The sequence below is a fragment of the Pelecanus crispus genome, chromosome 9, assembly GCF_030463565.1.
Source record: "Pelecanus crispus isolate bPelCri1 chromosome 9, bPelCri1.pri, whole genome shotgun sequence".
Classification (NCBI taxonomy): Eukaryota; Metazoa; Chordata; class Aves; order Pelecaniformes; family Pelecanidae; genus Pelecanus; species Pelecanus crispus.
Genome location: NC_134651.1, coordinates 7,541,158 through 7,556,291, shown reverse-complemented (window position 1 = coordinate 7,556,291; position 15,134 = coordinate 7,541,158). Strand labels below are relative to the sequence as shown.

The 15,134-nt window shown below is 35.8% G+C and overlaps 1 protein-coding gene across 9 annotated transcripts in view; it reads right to left on the bottom strand.

Annotated features, from left to right (window-relative positions):
• Positions 1–15,134, bottom strand: part of NLGN1 (neuroligin 1) — a 315,375-nt gene that overhangs the window by 198,528 nt on the left and 101,713 nt on the right. For 5 of the 9 annotated variants that reach the window (XM_075716215.1, XM_075716208.1, XM_075716209.1 and 2 more), the window contains 2 exons: positions 14,885–14,944; positions 5,485–5,637 (listed from right to left, as the gene is read on the bottom strand). In XM_075716215.1, coding sequence (XP_075572330.1) covers positions 5,485–5,637; positions 14,885–14,944 — 213 coding nt within the window. The remainder of the gene's footprint in view (positions 1–5,484; positions 5,638–14,884; positions 14,945–15,134) is intronic. The other 4 variants (XM_075716217.1, XM_075716211.1, XM_075716213.1 and 1 more) reach the window with 1 other exon arrangement.

Sequence of the window (15,134 nt, the reverse complement as noted above, 5' to 3'; positions counted from 1 at the left end):
CATTGAATTGTCACTATGGCGTGAGTGGGTGATGCTTACTTTTAGTAAAGTGAAGAGGATTATTTTCAGAAGGAAAGACTACTCTCCAGGTTTCAGAATAGGAAAATAGATTATATATGCAAAAATGCTTAACTGACACAGGACACTAATTCATCAAAATATCTTTATGAAGTTGACTAAAGCTTTTTTTAATCTGACATGAAGCAATTTTTGAAATGGTTATGTCTAAATTTCATATATGATTTTGAAACCTATTTGAAAGATATCCTCTGTTTAATATCTTCAGTAGTATTACCATGATGTCAAAATAAAGAGAAGAAAAAGGGAGAAAAAAAGAAAAAGAAAAAATCCCAAACTATGTGATGGGAACACTACAAAGTAAATAATTACCAAAATACGGATCAATCATTTTGACAGATTAACACTGAAAAAAACAGATCTCATTTGAAAGCACTGGAAAAAAATGTGTATGTTATTCTATCTAGAAAGAGAAAAATGTCAAAACAAAACAAGACAATACCTTCTAGTCAATCACAATGGAATTGAACTTCTGAAAGGGGCAGATACTTCCAAGTTGTTCTGAATTGGTTTTCATTATAATATATTCTTATCTCTGTGTTCAATCCTGCAAATGGTCAACTAGATAATTCTTCATCCCATGAAAAGGTTCACTAGGCTACATTCTGAAATTACTACAGCAATGGGAACAAACTCATGTGCATAAACTTACCCATAAAGGAAAGGCTGTGCACTATTTTTTGCCTGTTGGGAATGTGCAATGTCTTGCTGAAGAGAAAGATGGATAGTGGCAGAAATGCTAGGTTTGGCACAGATTGTCCAACACTTACTGCAGGGCTGTATCCTTATATTTTACGTACTCTTTAGTCAATAAGATATTGCCGGTTGGCATGATTCTGCATAGAAGCAATATGTATGTTCAAATCTAATATGTATTCCTAACGTATTCCAGCACACAGCAACAAAACATGTTAAGGCATAGTAAGACTCATCCTCTGTCACTACATCATCTATAAAGCTCTAACATTCATTAACAAAAGCAGGAAAAGGCCTTTGTGACAGTATTTTCGCTTTTTTCTGTTTTCTTTCACTATTCTGAGTTTCATTCTACATGAATGTTGCAGCCCAACAACGAGGGGAAGCAATCTACTTATGAGGCCCATTGATTTCAGTGCAGTTATTTGGGAAATAATGTACTAGTAAGAATAAGGATAAGAGGTCTTTCAAACATTGTGCTCCAGTGACTCTACTTTCAGCATTAAAAGTACAAACTGGCCAAAAAAAAAAAAAGTGGCAGAATACCTGGATAGGTGTTTTCTACTCAGTAACCCCAGTCAATATCCTCCAACTAAAGGGTGACAATATAAATACAACACTAAATGATAGCAACAGTTCCTATACTCTCCCTCAAAAGGGAAAACTGCTTGTAATTAAAGAAAGCATAACCAAGACAATATCACTTATGGGTGTGCTTCCATTCTGGCATAAATTAAGGTCTTACAGTTACAGAATGTTTGCCTTGCCAATGCAGACATTATTTAGAATGCAAAATAGAAAATACAAAATACATATAGTTTTTCCTTTTTCTTTATTACCACCTTTTAACCCAGACCTTTGGAATGACAATTTACTGATTCTGTAGGAAAAACTACTGCCTCAGGAAAAAAAATGGGAAATTTAAAGCAGTGCTTAGCCTAGAGATTACTGTGAATCATTCTTCCATCCCCCAGTTCAGTTTGTGAGCTGCATTAAAAATGTTTGTTTCATTTCTATTAAAGTCCTGTGGTTAAAAGATAATCAAGAGCAAGAAGTATAAATTAATAAAATGAAGAAACGAGTACACTGTTAGCATAAACCAGCTCTCTGCTTTCTCTCCCCTGCTTGAGAGCAAAAGGGGTAGTAGCCAATGCTGACCCAAAGCATTCTTCTCTAAATAAACCTTTCATAAGAAAGAACACAGAAAACAGCACTGGCAGTATTAAATCTGTCTATCATGATCTTTTCTGGTTGTTAAATAAACTCCTTTTATAATCCTTTTACATTTCTTTTATGAAATTTAAGTAAAAAGCTCCTGCTTTTTACCAGTTGGAGATATTTTAAATAAATGTTTGAAGTCTCAAATTAGTTGAGTTCAAAATCCAAACTTGTCTTCATAACTGTCCTTTTCTAAAAACAAGCTGTAAAAATATATCTGCACTTACTCCTATGCTGTCTGTCAATGGTATTCGACTACTCGCACAGTATTCCTCACTAGACAAGATTGCTTGCACAAGACTTGCATTTAAGGAGAATCTAAAGAAGATATAAATGGTCTGTTTCCAGTGGCTTCTTATTCAGTAGTCCCTGATTTTCCAGGGCAAACAGTTCTCTCTTCCATCTTCTCTTTATCTAAGGAAAGATTCTAACAGACTTTCATTCTCAGACTTGTTTCAAAGACAAAAGTCAGCCAGAGAACTCACTGCGGTGTTGTTTGGTTTTTAAATGCACTTGCTCCATACTACTATAGTTTTTATAATTGTTTTCTCTTTACCAAATGGATTTCACTTTTAAGCAATTTCTAACGTTTTATTTAGAAGAAAATCTTGCATCTCCATAAAATGCAGGTCCTCAAGCAGATTAGTCTATAGGACAAAGGTTGTCTCAACTCAGAATAAATAGAAAAATAATCTGAATTGCACCAAAAGCTGTCTACTGTGGTCTTAATAATAGTACTGTAAGAAACCTGATATCACAAGCATATCCTCCCTTCCCATCATCTTGGGTTTGGAAGAAAATGTTGCCGTTGCAGCGCTAAACATTTATTTAACCTGCTTCCTTGTTAAGAAATGTTATGCTGCAAATCTTGGTGAAACAATAGCAGAACTCCTAGAACTCACATAGATCATCTATATTAAGATATATATCCACAAAGACTGATTCAAGAAACCCAGAGCAACAAAGGTCACGTGAAAGTGAGAACATAGACCTTATTTTGTCCCTACATCTTCTCACGTGAAAAATTCCCTACATTACTTCTCCACGTACAGCCAGGCATTTTGCACAGCGGTGAAGTGAGATCTAGGTGTCCCACAGGCAATGGACCATGAAGCTGAACCTCTCACCTTAAGGAATGTGATCAGATAAGGGAAGCTCAGAAGTTGTCAGCTATGTGTTTGTAAAACCATATCTTATTTAACATGACTACGCAAAGGGTAATGTTCTGCTGAACAGTGATGAACAAGAACAAGAGTTTTGAAACAGCAAAAGTACAAGTTGATATCTACTATGATTATGCAAAAGTTCTACTCCGAGGCTATCTTAAGACCAGGCAACAAAGGCAGAAAAAAATGCAAACTGTGCTAATTTTATTTTTGGATTACTAGTGTGTTTCTACACTACCTGTTTAGTGATACGTCAGCATTATTTATTTAATAAATGACAGATAGGCGTTGTACCAGATACAAAAATATACGAACGACTGCTACATATAGATAACAGGTGTATTTATTTTACTAAGAAAACCCTGCAAGCCTGATACAGGGTGATTTTAGTTTGAAAGTAATTTCAAGTATTCATACCAATCACTGGATTCTGCTGTGAGTTTTAGAGGTTTTACTGTAATAGGTCCCACTTAAAAGAAAATTAGCTCTCTGCCCCTTGAGGCTCTGTAAAGACCACGAAGTCCAAAGAACCACAAAAGCACGAACACAAATGAAATCCTCCTAAGCTCAGTAAGATGTTAGCAGTGGGTTACCTCAGGGATCGGTGTTAAATTACAAGTGGAAAAGCCATTACCATCAACGAAGGTGAATTAATTTTCATATTTCAAGCAACTAGCCCTTTCAAACACTGCAACTACAAGTGACTTAGTGAATTAGACTAAATAATTTACAAAAATAAACAGTGCTTTCAGATAATGGATACTGTATTACTGGACAGAATACCCTACTGGCATATAATATAGATAAATGTTGTTTGAAACATCAAAGACTAGAGCACTGGTGTAAAAATAAAATGTTGATTAGAGGCACAGATTATTAACTGTTGCACTAATATGTGCCCAAGGACTTGAAGTCACTATATAAATTGGAAGACAGGAGGAGGGAGAAAAACATACAAAATATCAAAATTTCCTTGCTTGAAGTAGTACATCACAAATGAAACCTCCAACTGGATACTAAGGAGATAAATCCAGCAAAAATAGTTATGAACTTTCTGGAAATGATTCAGTCCCTTATAAAACACAACCATAGCAGACTAAGTTTCAAAATCTAAAGTCAAAATCCATTTCCCCCCACCCAAAATTAAAGTGTATTCAGACGTCAAATTTTTAACAAAAATGAAACTGGTGGAAGAAAATTACCCACATGAGCAAACCAGAACCAATGAATCCGGAGATTGTTCTAACTGGATTCAAAGCACAAAGAAATAGAGCAATGATGAAATAAAATGATCACACAAAAGAAAACCAGAGTAGCAGACATTGCTAATTGAAAAAACAGTTGACGGGTCTTCAGAACCAACTCACTGCTGTAAATGACAGCTGCCTTATCACACCACTTTAGATGTTACAGGGAATACCCTTATACCTATGTAAGTATTCTGAAGTTACTGTACTGACCTCCATAATATTCCAGAATGTAACTCCTGCTTTCAGGGGTCTTAGCATGCAACATTTCAGTAGAATATGCAGAAGAAAAAAACCCAACAATCATACTGTCTCAAGAGCTGGCGAACTTGTATCGCGAGTGTGACTACACTGAACAAAAAGCAAAGTATAACTTTTTAGAAATACAAGCTACCAGAGGGATACTGCACAAGCCTAACAGCATCAGCATATCCTATTCACTGTATTTGAAACAATCAAAAGTAACCCTCTTCACTCTCTAATTTGGCCTAGAAAAGAAATACGGGAGGTGTTTGAATTATCACACCACTTTTCAAAACCACAATGAAGCACAAAACAAGTAGGTAAAGAGTGCAGCTCTTTATTTAATAATATTTAATTATTTAATAATGTTTTCATAACCTCCTTAGCTTTTTCAAAGTATGAAGTAGTCATGGTAATCAAAATCTTTCTTCCAACAGAAAACCCTATTATCTATGACTTAACATTTTTTAAAAAACCTAATTTACCTGTCTATGAAGTAAAGCATCACTGTTATTCACAGGAAAAAAAACCAAACAAAAAACCACCACGAAACCCCCACTCTTCTGTCTGAACAGCTCAGCAATGGGGCCACCTGTTTCACACCACTAAAAGCATGACAGCAGGTTCTTCCAGATGATGCTTGCAATAGCATAATATCTCATCCCCAGAATACAAACCTTTTATTTGACAAAGAAAACAACAACAACAAAAAATGTTTGTTCTTTTGCTTGGGATTTAAAAAAAAAAAAAACAAAACCAAACCCAAAACATTCTCACATACAACATGAATTGCATTGCAGATAGCAGGGATTAATGGAAAGCTGAAAGCTTCTTACCAAGTACCCCAAGGCGATAGTTGACTGTGATGACTATCACATTCCCATAACTTGCTAGAACACTGCCATCATATAAATTTCCAGTGCCTTCCATGTAGGACCCTCCGTGAATATACACCATCACAGGCTTAGGTCCCCCACTGTCCCGAATGTCTGGAAAAAATATTAAGACACATTTTTATCTCAAGAAAGTACCAAAAAAGATACATGCAATATTTTAATTTTTTTTTAGTGATGTTATTTTTCTTGAAGTGTTTCTCAAGCAACATCTTTAACATAAGGAAAAGGGCAGGTGGGCATAAGTGTTTCTTTGTGGCTTGCCTGTAACTAAAGTTCGTATTTTTGAAACACTTGTTGGCCTCAGAAAAGCAGAAGGGAATCAGAAATGGTAACATGTTTGCTCAAATGCAATGGGACAGTGGTCTGATTCTGTTCCTGCTGAATTTGACATAAAATGTCTGCTAACATCAGTGTGAGCTCATTTAGGCAGTCTGAACACTTCCGAAAGCTCAGTCCATCTTTCTGTTCACTTAGCTAAAGGCAATTCACCATATTAAGATAAACAAAATTTCTGCTCATACATAAATTGTTGATTGCTTCCAGTATGTCAAGATCAATAATTTATAAAAAGGGCGTATAAACAGCCGTCTTTTGATAAGTCTGAAGTCCAAGTTTTCAAAAAGTACTTGGAAGCTGTTTAACACTTAGACCTCAAATGGATATTATTTGTAACCTGGGTAGCCTGAAGTTTAAACAGCATGGGTACTTCCTATTTCACTACATTTTGAGAAGAACTGTATGTTATATTTGGAAAAAATAGCTGCCTGGAACAATGTTTATAAATCCCAACCCTGCATTCAAACAGATATCAAGGTTCTCAAAAGTAACATTGAATGCAGGTAACAATTTTAAATCTCAGAAGCTCTGCCATTCTCTCAGACAACAAAATTAGATATTGACATATTGTTTTGAGTTTCTTTTTAATGAAGACATCGATTTGGGTATCCCTCCCCCTGCAAATAGTCCTATTTGCAAATCGATGCATCTACTCAGAATAAAATTTTGAATACCTGAACACCACTGCTCCTTGTGAGGAAAGTTGTTCTCTAAGTACCAATTCAAAGCAACAGTTAGTGGTGGGATAATATATGTTTTTAAAATATTTTTTCTGTTGGACTGGAAAGAAATCAGCTAAGGTGTAAATTTAAACTTTTACATCTGGATTAAATTGTATTTTGATGTCATCTACTAGGTGCCCAGGTCTTTTCCACTGCCCAAGTCATAGCATTCCATAATAGTCCCTAAAAATCAAGAAAGACAATAGCAAGAGAGCATATGAAAACTTCCCAATGAGGAACTGTACTGGGTATTCTGATTTGAAGACTTTTTTTGTCGTTATGACAGTATTCAAGTGACTTCCCTGATTACTCACTTCAGCATTTGAAGAAACCTCTGATGTATTGTTTAATACTTTGATTTGGAGGAATCTTAGTTAAGATGCTTTCAAGTAAGCTCTCTGTAGAATTGTTTGAATCATTTCTGAAGGACTGTAAAGACTAGTTGAGGGCAGTTACACTAGAAGTCCTGCTTTTTGAATTTGCTGGAAAAAATCAGTACAGACATGACTGTTTATAGAAAGCCAGTTGCTATTATTATTTTGATATTGATTCTAATTTGAAGAAAATGCCAGAACAGTCAAGATCAGAAACCGGATCTTCAATATTGGAAATAGTAGAACAATCATTTATTCAAGACCAAAAGGATGATGAAAGGTTGTGCATGAAATTGCTTGTATTGCTTTCCTCACTCAAGCATACAGTAAGGGCTTTCCAACATGCAATTTTCAGAGTGTAAAGCTAAGGAGATTATTTATCTTCATTGTCCATAGGATAGAATTATGAGCTCCTGAGGTTTAAAATCTACACAGAGGAAAAACTCTTTTCAAGTTCATATACTGTTTTCAGTAGATCATTTGTTCATAGTCTATGGGCTTGGGGTTTTTTTTGATACAAATATGGAAGCAATAATAAATTATTAATCTGAAATCACTGTGTGACTGTTCCCAGCAGAAATTGTACACAGTTAATTGTATGCTTGGTGGTAGCACAGGGGGAGACTGTCTCAGAATTCTTCTTTAATTAAAATTACATAGAATTACAGAGCACCAACTGTGAACAGTAATGAAATGTTCGTAGTACTGGCCTGTTTATCTGGAAAATAATATTGGGATATTTAGAAAAGAATAGGTGTCCTTTATCTGAGAAAGGAAGCACACATTCATGAGTAAAATCTGACATATAAAGAAGTGATTCTCTGAGTAAATTCTGCCTATACCATACTTTTGTTATTTCCCACTACTAATATTCTTGTAAAGATTACAGACAGATAAAGACTAATTTTCAGCTCTGTCTATATGCCATGTCAGAGCAGATGACATGCAATATGAATTTTCCTCATGCTGCTTTGCCAAAGTCATCAGTCTTAAGAGAAATCCCTTCTCCAAAAGAAAAATTGTGCTTCTGTGTGTTTTTCGGGCAGTAATGGAGACATCTGTGAGGTTATGCAGTATTCAGCTGAGGCTAGTGGGACTTTGTGCTATGGATTACATGGAAGCTATGGAGCTCTTCATGGGAAGAAGAGGGATCACTGCGTTTTGGTCTTACAGTCAGTGGTTTCATGTCAATTGAAGTCTCTAGCTAGGAATATTTGAAAGGTGCAAATATTCAGCTGGGAGAGTACTGTTTAAGTACAGATGTTATTAGCTAGTGGATATTATTAAATAAGATCAAAGGAAGAGAGCAAAATTCAGACCTTAATCAAGAATTGATTCCTACCTGAAAGAGAGTAAACATTCCCCCATGAAAACTACCATCCTTTAAAACTGAAATGGAGGAAGTACTAAGATAACACTCTGTGAGGAGAATCCCTGTTTTGGTACAAAAGTGGCAGAAAGATGCACTTTTCAAAAGCGTTTATTGGAGTTAAGTGTCCAGCTCAACAAAGAAAATAACTGAGATTTTGGCACTCGGATACTTTTCAAAACCTGACCCTAAATGATTTGATAAGTCTTTCATTTTTTCCTACAAGCTGCTATCAGTCTTTTCTGTGCATGTGCTGGAGTCATCTCAGTAAACTGTAGTTACACTTTCTCACAGAGATTAATAGTTATTCATGGATGCAGATTAACAGTTATTCATGGAAGTGACTCATTCTGAACCAGCTTGAAGAACTGGGGTGCAAATGTGACACGTCTGCCAAGAAGTGTAGATTGACAGACTGATTTAATTTAGTTGCGTACTGCATCTTTTGTTGCATTTCATTAAGTATTGCTTCAATTAAAAAGCAGACACGTTAATATTTTCAAAGACATATGCGGGGATCGTGCTGTTCAAAATCCTTCTCAAATTCAACGCTCTTCTGTTTTTATTCACACAGAAGATAAGTTTTGAGTGCTGTAATTTGTTTGGCTTTAAATTGCTAGTTCATAAAACATCTAAGTAGGCCTTACTGTAGAGCAGAGAATGATCTTATTTATATGACATATACATGAACTTATTACGAGTTCCATCATCTCCTCTCTTCTGCACCTTTCTAATGTTTGTTGCATCTACTTTTTATGTCTGGTCTTAACTACATTACAGGCAATTTAGGAATAGGGCTGTCTTTTATTCTATGTTTGTTACATCACACAACAGGGAATCGGGTCTGACTGTGAATACCAGTCACAATTGTTGTATATAACAAAACATAATTATAGCTTCAGTCATTTGAAGCTGATGTGAATTGGCCACATGACTTAACAAGTATAATTTGCAGGGAACAACCAAAATGGGAAAGGAAGAAAGCCTACCTGGAGACAACTTAGCACAAAAATATAATTAGTTTAGCACAGATGTTACAAGCAGTGTTTTTCTAAATGCTATGAAAAATTGTGACATTTTGATGTAGATTATTAAGTAAATCTTGGGTTTTTGAACATGAAACAGCACAAGAACAGTGGAAAACTTTTAGATTGGGTACTGTAAAACCTATGTGTTCCTTACATAGAATATTATATGGATAGGTGTAGCTCTTCCATAAGCTTTTGTCCTAAAATATTTAAGCAGAGCACGGTACCAATCAGTGCAACTATTACTCATTTAAAAGCCTTTTAACAGTATTTGACCTTGCAGTTCAAATCTATTAGATGCCTCATAGATGCACTGCTATTTTAATAAGCTAGTGCCCTTCTCAGTGCTGATACATAAACATCAATTAATGCCATGTTTTTAACATGTGATATAAAACTAGATGTCCTGACACTATTAAAGTAACTACTGAAGTTGTGTTAGGATTGGCAGTGAGGTTTTAGACATGTTTTGTATTTTAAAATACAGCACCCTTCAATTTCAAATAGAATTATCTCCTTTTTTGTTTGTTTCTGTATCTGTCAAACCAAGGGATCATTTTGTGCACTCTCAAACACTTAACTACCTTTACCTGAAACTGATTTGAGATCCTCATGGAGAACTATATGAATGTATATTCTAACATTAAAAAAGGTCTGTGCTTTTACAGGTAAGCATTTGGAGCAGATTCTCATTAGAGTAGGACCTCAATAGCCAGGTAGGTAGTAATTTTAAATAATTAAAAGATGATGGTTAGAAATGCAAAAGCTCACAGATTTCACTGTACAAGCAATGCTTGGCAATGCTAGAAGTATAATGGAGCCCTGAAGAGATGCATAAATTAAAGGTCTGTCAGAATTTTTACTATGCACAGTATTAATAACATCACTGCAAAAATTCAACATAAACTGAACTGAGGTTCTCAGTGAAAAGGGAAAAATCTAATCGGCAAAATTTAATATGCAAGTGTCATTGGAATCTATATTTGGGAATTGGAATCACAGAACTAACATGAATGGGTGACACTATGGACAGAAATCATGAATAGGTCTATGTGTGTGTATCAGTCAACAAGTTCACCCAAAGTGGTAAGAACTGTGCTACTCCAGCCTGGCTGGAACTCATTAGAGGCTATAATTAAGGCTGGAGCATGAGGTTGCTTTGCGAGGTAGACAAATGTGTTCTGTTGTTTACTGATCTCCGAAGTCCAACAATCTACAACTAGTGCCAGACTAAAAGATTGTTTCTTTCCCTATTTCTTACCATGACAGTTGAAAGCAGATGAAATGCTAAACTTAGCAACCTAGTCTATTTTAATACTAATGGAGTGATAGGGTTTTTTGGAGAAGATCCTCAATTCTGAAATGTGCTCTTGCGCCAATGACGCTACAGTCTGTTAAGCATAAGAAGGGATTTACAGATACATTCTGCATCATTAGCCATTTAAAATTTGAGTGGATTTTTGTTTGTTTAGATTTAAAACATGCTCTGGACCAAGAACTTCTTTCAGTCAATGAAGTCCAATGGCCCATGTAAGACAGAGCATCAGACTAAATGATCAGAATCATCACAGTTACAGCCGGGGAACAAACAGCAACATCTGTTCCTAATCTGTCTCCTTTCTCATAGCAGAGATTGGAATGGAGAAAGGAAGAGTAGAAACATCTAGCAATTCCAGTGCAGACCCCGCTTCTGAGGCATGTACTCTCAGTTCCCTGCTTTACTATGGACATGGCATCTGCATTCCTCAAACTTAGCACCTGTATTCCTCATTTCTAAAAATGGAATAATTGCATTCCTCTATGGCAGAGGGATGCTGTGAGACTGAATACATTAAAAACTGAGAGATGCTCAAATAGCATTGGGGACTAAATAAGGATCTAAGATTGACAGACTGATGTGCTAGGTAAAGGGTGTGTGACAGAATGGTGGATGAGAAGAATTCATTTGTGAGCAATCCTTCATGGATATACCATAGAGCGCTAACTACGTAGACGTCCAGTTCTGATCCCTGAGTACATAGGCTGATTAATGATTTATGTTGCTGTATTTTAAGTCATGCTAAGGATTTTAGCACATGGGAAATAAGGGTGCATAAAGAGTCACTGTCTTTTGCTATAGCCAAATCAAATCAAGGTAAATTATTACCTTACCAAAATTAAGACTAAGATAAGATATTAAGATTAAAATATTTTACTTTTTTAAACCAAACCTTGTTTCTAGACTGGGGAAGGTACAGTTTATTCAACTGCTGAGCAACTTAAGTTAAAGCTTGCATCTGCACTAGGTATTGCTTACCTGCATGTCAGCAAATAGGCAAATCCACCACTGCTATAAAAAGGGAAAGCCCCAATGCTCACTGGTTGCAGGTGCTTTTGCCAGTCTTGTTTTTGGTGCCTGCTCAAGTAGTTCAATACTTATTGAAAAACAGGTAAGCAATTTCAAGTGTAGACATGAAAGGGTTACACAGAAACAAGAATGCATCCTGGCTGGGGAAAAAAAAGACATTTATATAATTTCTGACTTTTCACACATTTCACACTCATAGAATTTGAAAACACCTTCATTTTTTAAACGGCAAATTTGCAGATCATTAGCTGGTAATGTGCACTACTGCCTTTGGGTCTTTTGAAAACAAAAATGAAAAATGATCTAATTAAGCCTGGTCTACTAGTTGCAGCACATACCAGAGATCCAAGTTTGATTACTGATTCCAGTGCTTGTGCTGGCAAGGTTTGGACTGCAATACTGTGGTAGTGACATGTACCAGCAGATGGGAGTGGGATTATTGAATGCTGTTTTAAAATTAAATTTTCTAATCAAACTCTGATGTTTGACTGACACAATACAGAATACTTTCCAGGCATTTAATCCAAGAAGCTGCTATGAAAGATATTTCTTCAGGAAAGGTACAATACAAGAAATGGCCATGGGAGCTCTGAATTTCTTAATACAGAGACCATCCTGGGCATTTTAGAAATCATTGGACATTGTTTATGTAGCATGGATTCTACAGTTATATGACATAGTTGTTTTTCACTGCATAAAGCCCGGTCTCCTTAATATTCCAACTTCATCATTCATTCAGTTCGGTATTTGTTTTATTTTGTCTGCAGTTATTCATCTGTAGATTTTTATATTGAATAAAAACTACCATACTGCAAAAGGTGAAGGGTTTGATGGACAGGTTAGCAGAAATCTAGACAGCTAAGGTGGCTTTTTGCTTTGCCACATTCTTTCCTGCTACTCATACCCAAATACATATGACTTGAAGTTTGTGAACTCCTCAGTTCTGCATATGCAACAAGTGCTAGAGCTCCGATGCAGAAGAGCAGGTTCACAAAAGGCAGGTCAGGTCATCCGATACCGCTCCTCCGCTGAGGGACACTGAAACGCAGGGCCAAAGCAGACAGGGTTTCTACCAACCCAGCAGGCATCCCTGCAGCCTTCAGTCTGTATGGATAATAAAAATTTAAATTTCCCTGTCTCTCTGTGACTCTCAGAAGCAGTGAAAGTCTAATTACTGCCTGCATTCTTCTATTGGCATGGAAAGGAGAACAAAACTGTCACTTGTATGCCAGAGAAAATTAATCCCAGTCCTATAAATTACAGAGATTTATTAATGTTGTAAATGTCTTTCTTCCCCCTAGTTTGACTGCTGTGTACTTACAGTCCTTTCTCTCTCTCCTACAATTGCCAATGTGGGAGACGGGTTTTGTCTGACATGGACACTTGCTCTCCAAAGACCGAGATCCCTACTCTCAATCTGACCCTACATACTAAACTGTTTCCTGATAGCAAACCCTCTCTGCTGAATTTTACCAAACTAAATAGTCTCTTTTAAGTGTGTCTAAGCAGAGATGGACTCAACAAATGTTAAGCCATTAGCATCTGTCTTGGCAATTATACAGCAATTTAGGAGAGCCATTAAGGTCCACTGGATGAATAACCCAGGTTTCAAACTGTTTCTTAAAACACAGTGTTAAAACAAGACAGAGCAACTTTTACAATGGCTAATTCAATATCACAGGTCTTGGAGATTACACAAGAAGGTCCCTTCCAATATTTTGTCACAAACTAATGTAAAAATGACTTGGCCTCATAGAGCTAAGTGGATCTGAATTATCATACTTAGCTCTGAATAATATGAGAGCTTTCAAAGGAGATTTTCAATTAGGTTCTTCTTTCAAATCTTGGGCCAACTGGTAGACTTTCATTCATATGCCTAACATACACATTCAATAGAAGATCGTAAATCGGACATGTATAAATTTGTCTGCTTATTTGTAAAGTCTGTTCAGTTATTGGGTAAGAAGTTAAATACTCATATTTGCCTTCATCTTCTGCGGTAAGACTGCACGTTTCTGTTTGAGTAAAACAGTTAATGTTCTGTGTGATGAAAAATTTCTTAATTAAGAGCCTTGCAGTTTACAAGTTAAGCTTCATCTTAGTATCTGGCAACACCCTCCTCCCCCCCCAAGGTACTAACAGAGAAACAAGTAGCAACTCTATTGGTCTTATATGGTAATTTGTTTTACTCATTGACCATAAAATATACAAAGTATGTGTTTAAGATTCAGAATTTTGAAGCACATCAACTTGAAGGGATGAGACTGCTCAAGAGAAAGAGCCCCTTGTTACCATTTTCATAGCCCTAAAAAAAAATAAAATCTGCATAGCTTATATGATTAACAGACATAATTCATAAACAGAATAATATGCTTGACATTTAAACTTCCAATTTTACTTGGTAATAGGGTTTTCTATGGGTCAGCACAAGCAGATAGGCATTTTTCTATGCTTGTAGAAATCCAAAGGGATGAGATTCCTTTAGACGACATCAGTTTAGCCTCACTGAATTCACTGGTGCTGTGCAGAGCCTCACCAATTGCAAATATTACCTACCACTCTAGGGCTACCTCTCTTCTACAGGAAGGTGGTGTAGTCTTGCATTTCTTTATATTTGTTCATGGCAATGTAAATGCAGAAGGTTTTGTATTTTGGGAAATTCAGTTGCTTAAGAGACACTTTCTAAGAATTTTCTGTATTTTTCCATTTATAAACACAACATTTTATATGTTTATCAAACTGAGATCAGTCAGTGAAAAAAGAAACATCTTTGTACTTGGTGAAATACATAGGGTTAGAAAACATGCAAAAAGGTGTACAGAGAAACTTTAAAAGAGTGTTAGTTTAAATAGTATGGACAAAATTCAGTCAAAAGGTGGGATGCAACATATCAAAAGTCCATTTCAAGAAAACAAAAAGCCTTTCTCTTTAAATATTGTTACTGTTTTGTATCAAAATGTAGAACTTAACAACATTCTTTCTTTTAAAAAATTAAAAATATATATATATGTATAACAACAAGCAAGAAGACAAAACACATCAAAAATGGGAATTAAAAAGAAAAAAAAACTCTTCAAAAGAAGACAAGAAGTCAAAAAAAGAGGGGAGAAAAAAGATTTTCAGGGATCCTTGTCATGCAAATCAGTTTGGTGGCAAAAAAATACCTTCATCTTCAGCACCGTCATTATCACCTAAATCATCTGTCTGTTTCTTTGTAAGGGGACCTAGGATTGAGAACGGAGAAAATGGAGGAAAAAAGACAATTCAAGAATATACAAGACTGAGGAAAAAAAACCAGTGAATATTAAATTCCCATGGATGTTTCAAGAAAAACATTTGCAGGGAGGGAAATCTTAGTTTATAACAACCAATTTTTCATTATGCTTTTCAGATATTACAGCAAAACCTTCCCTA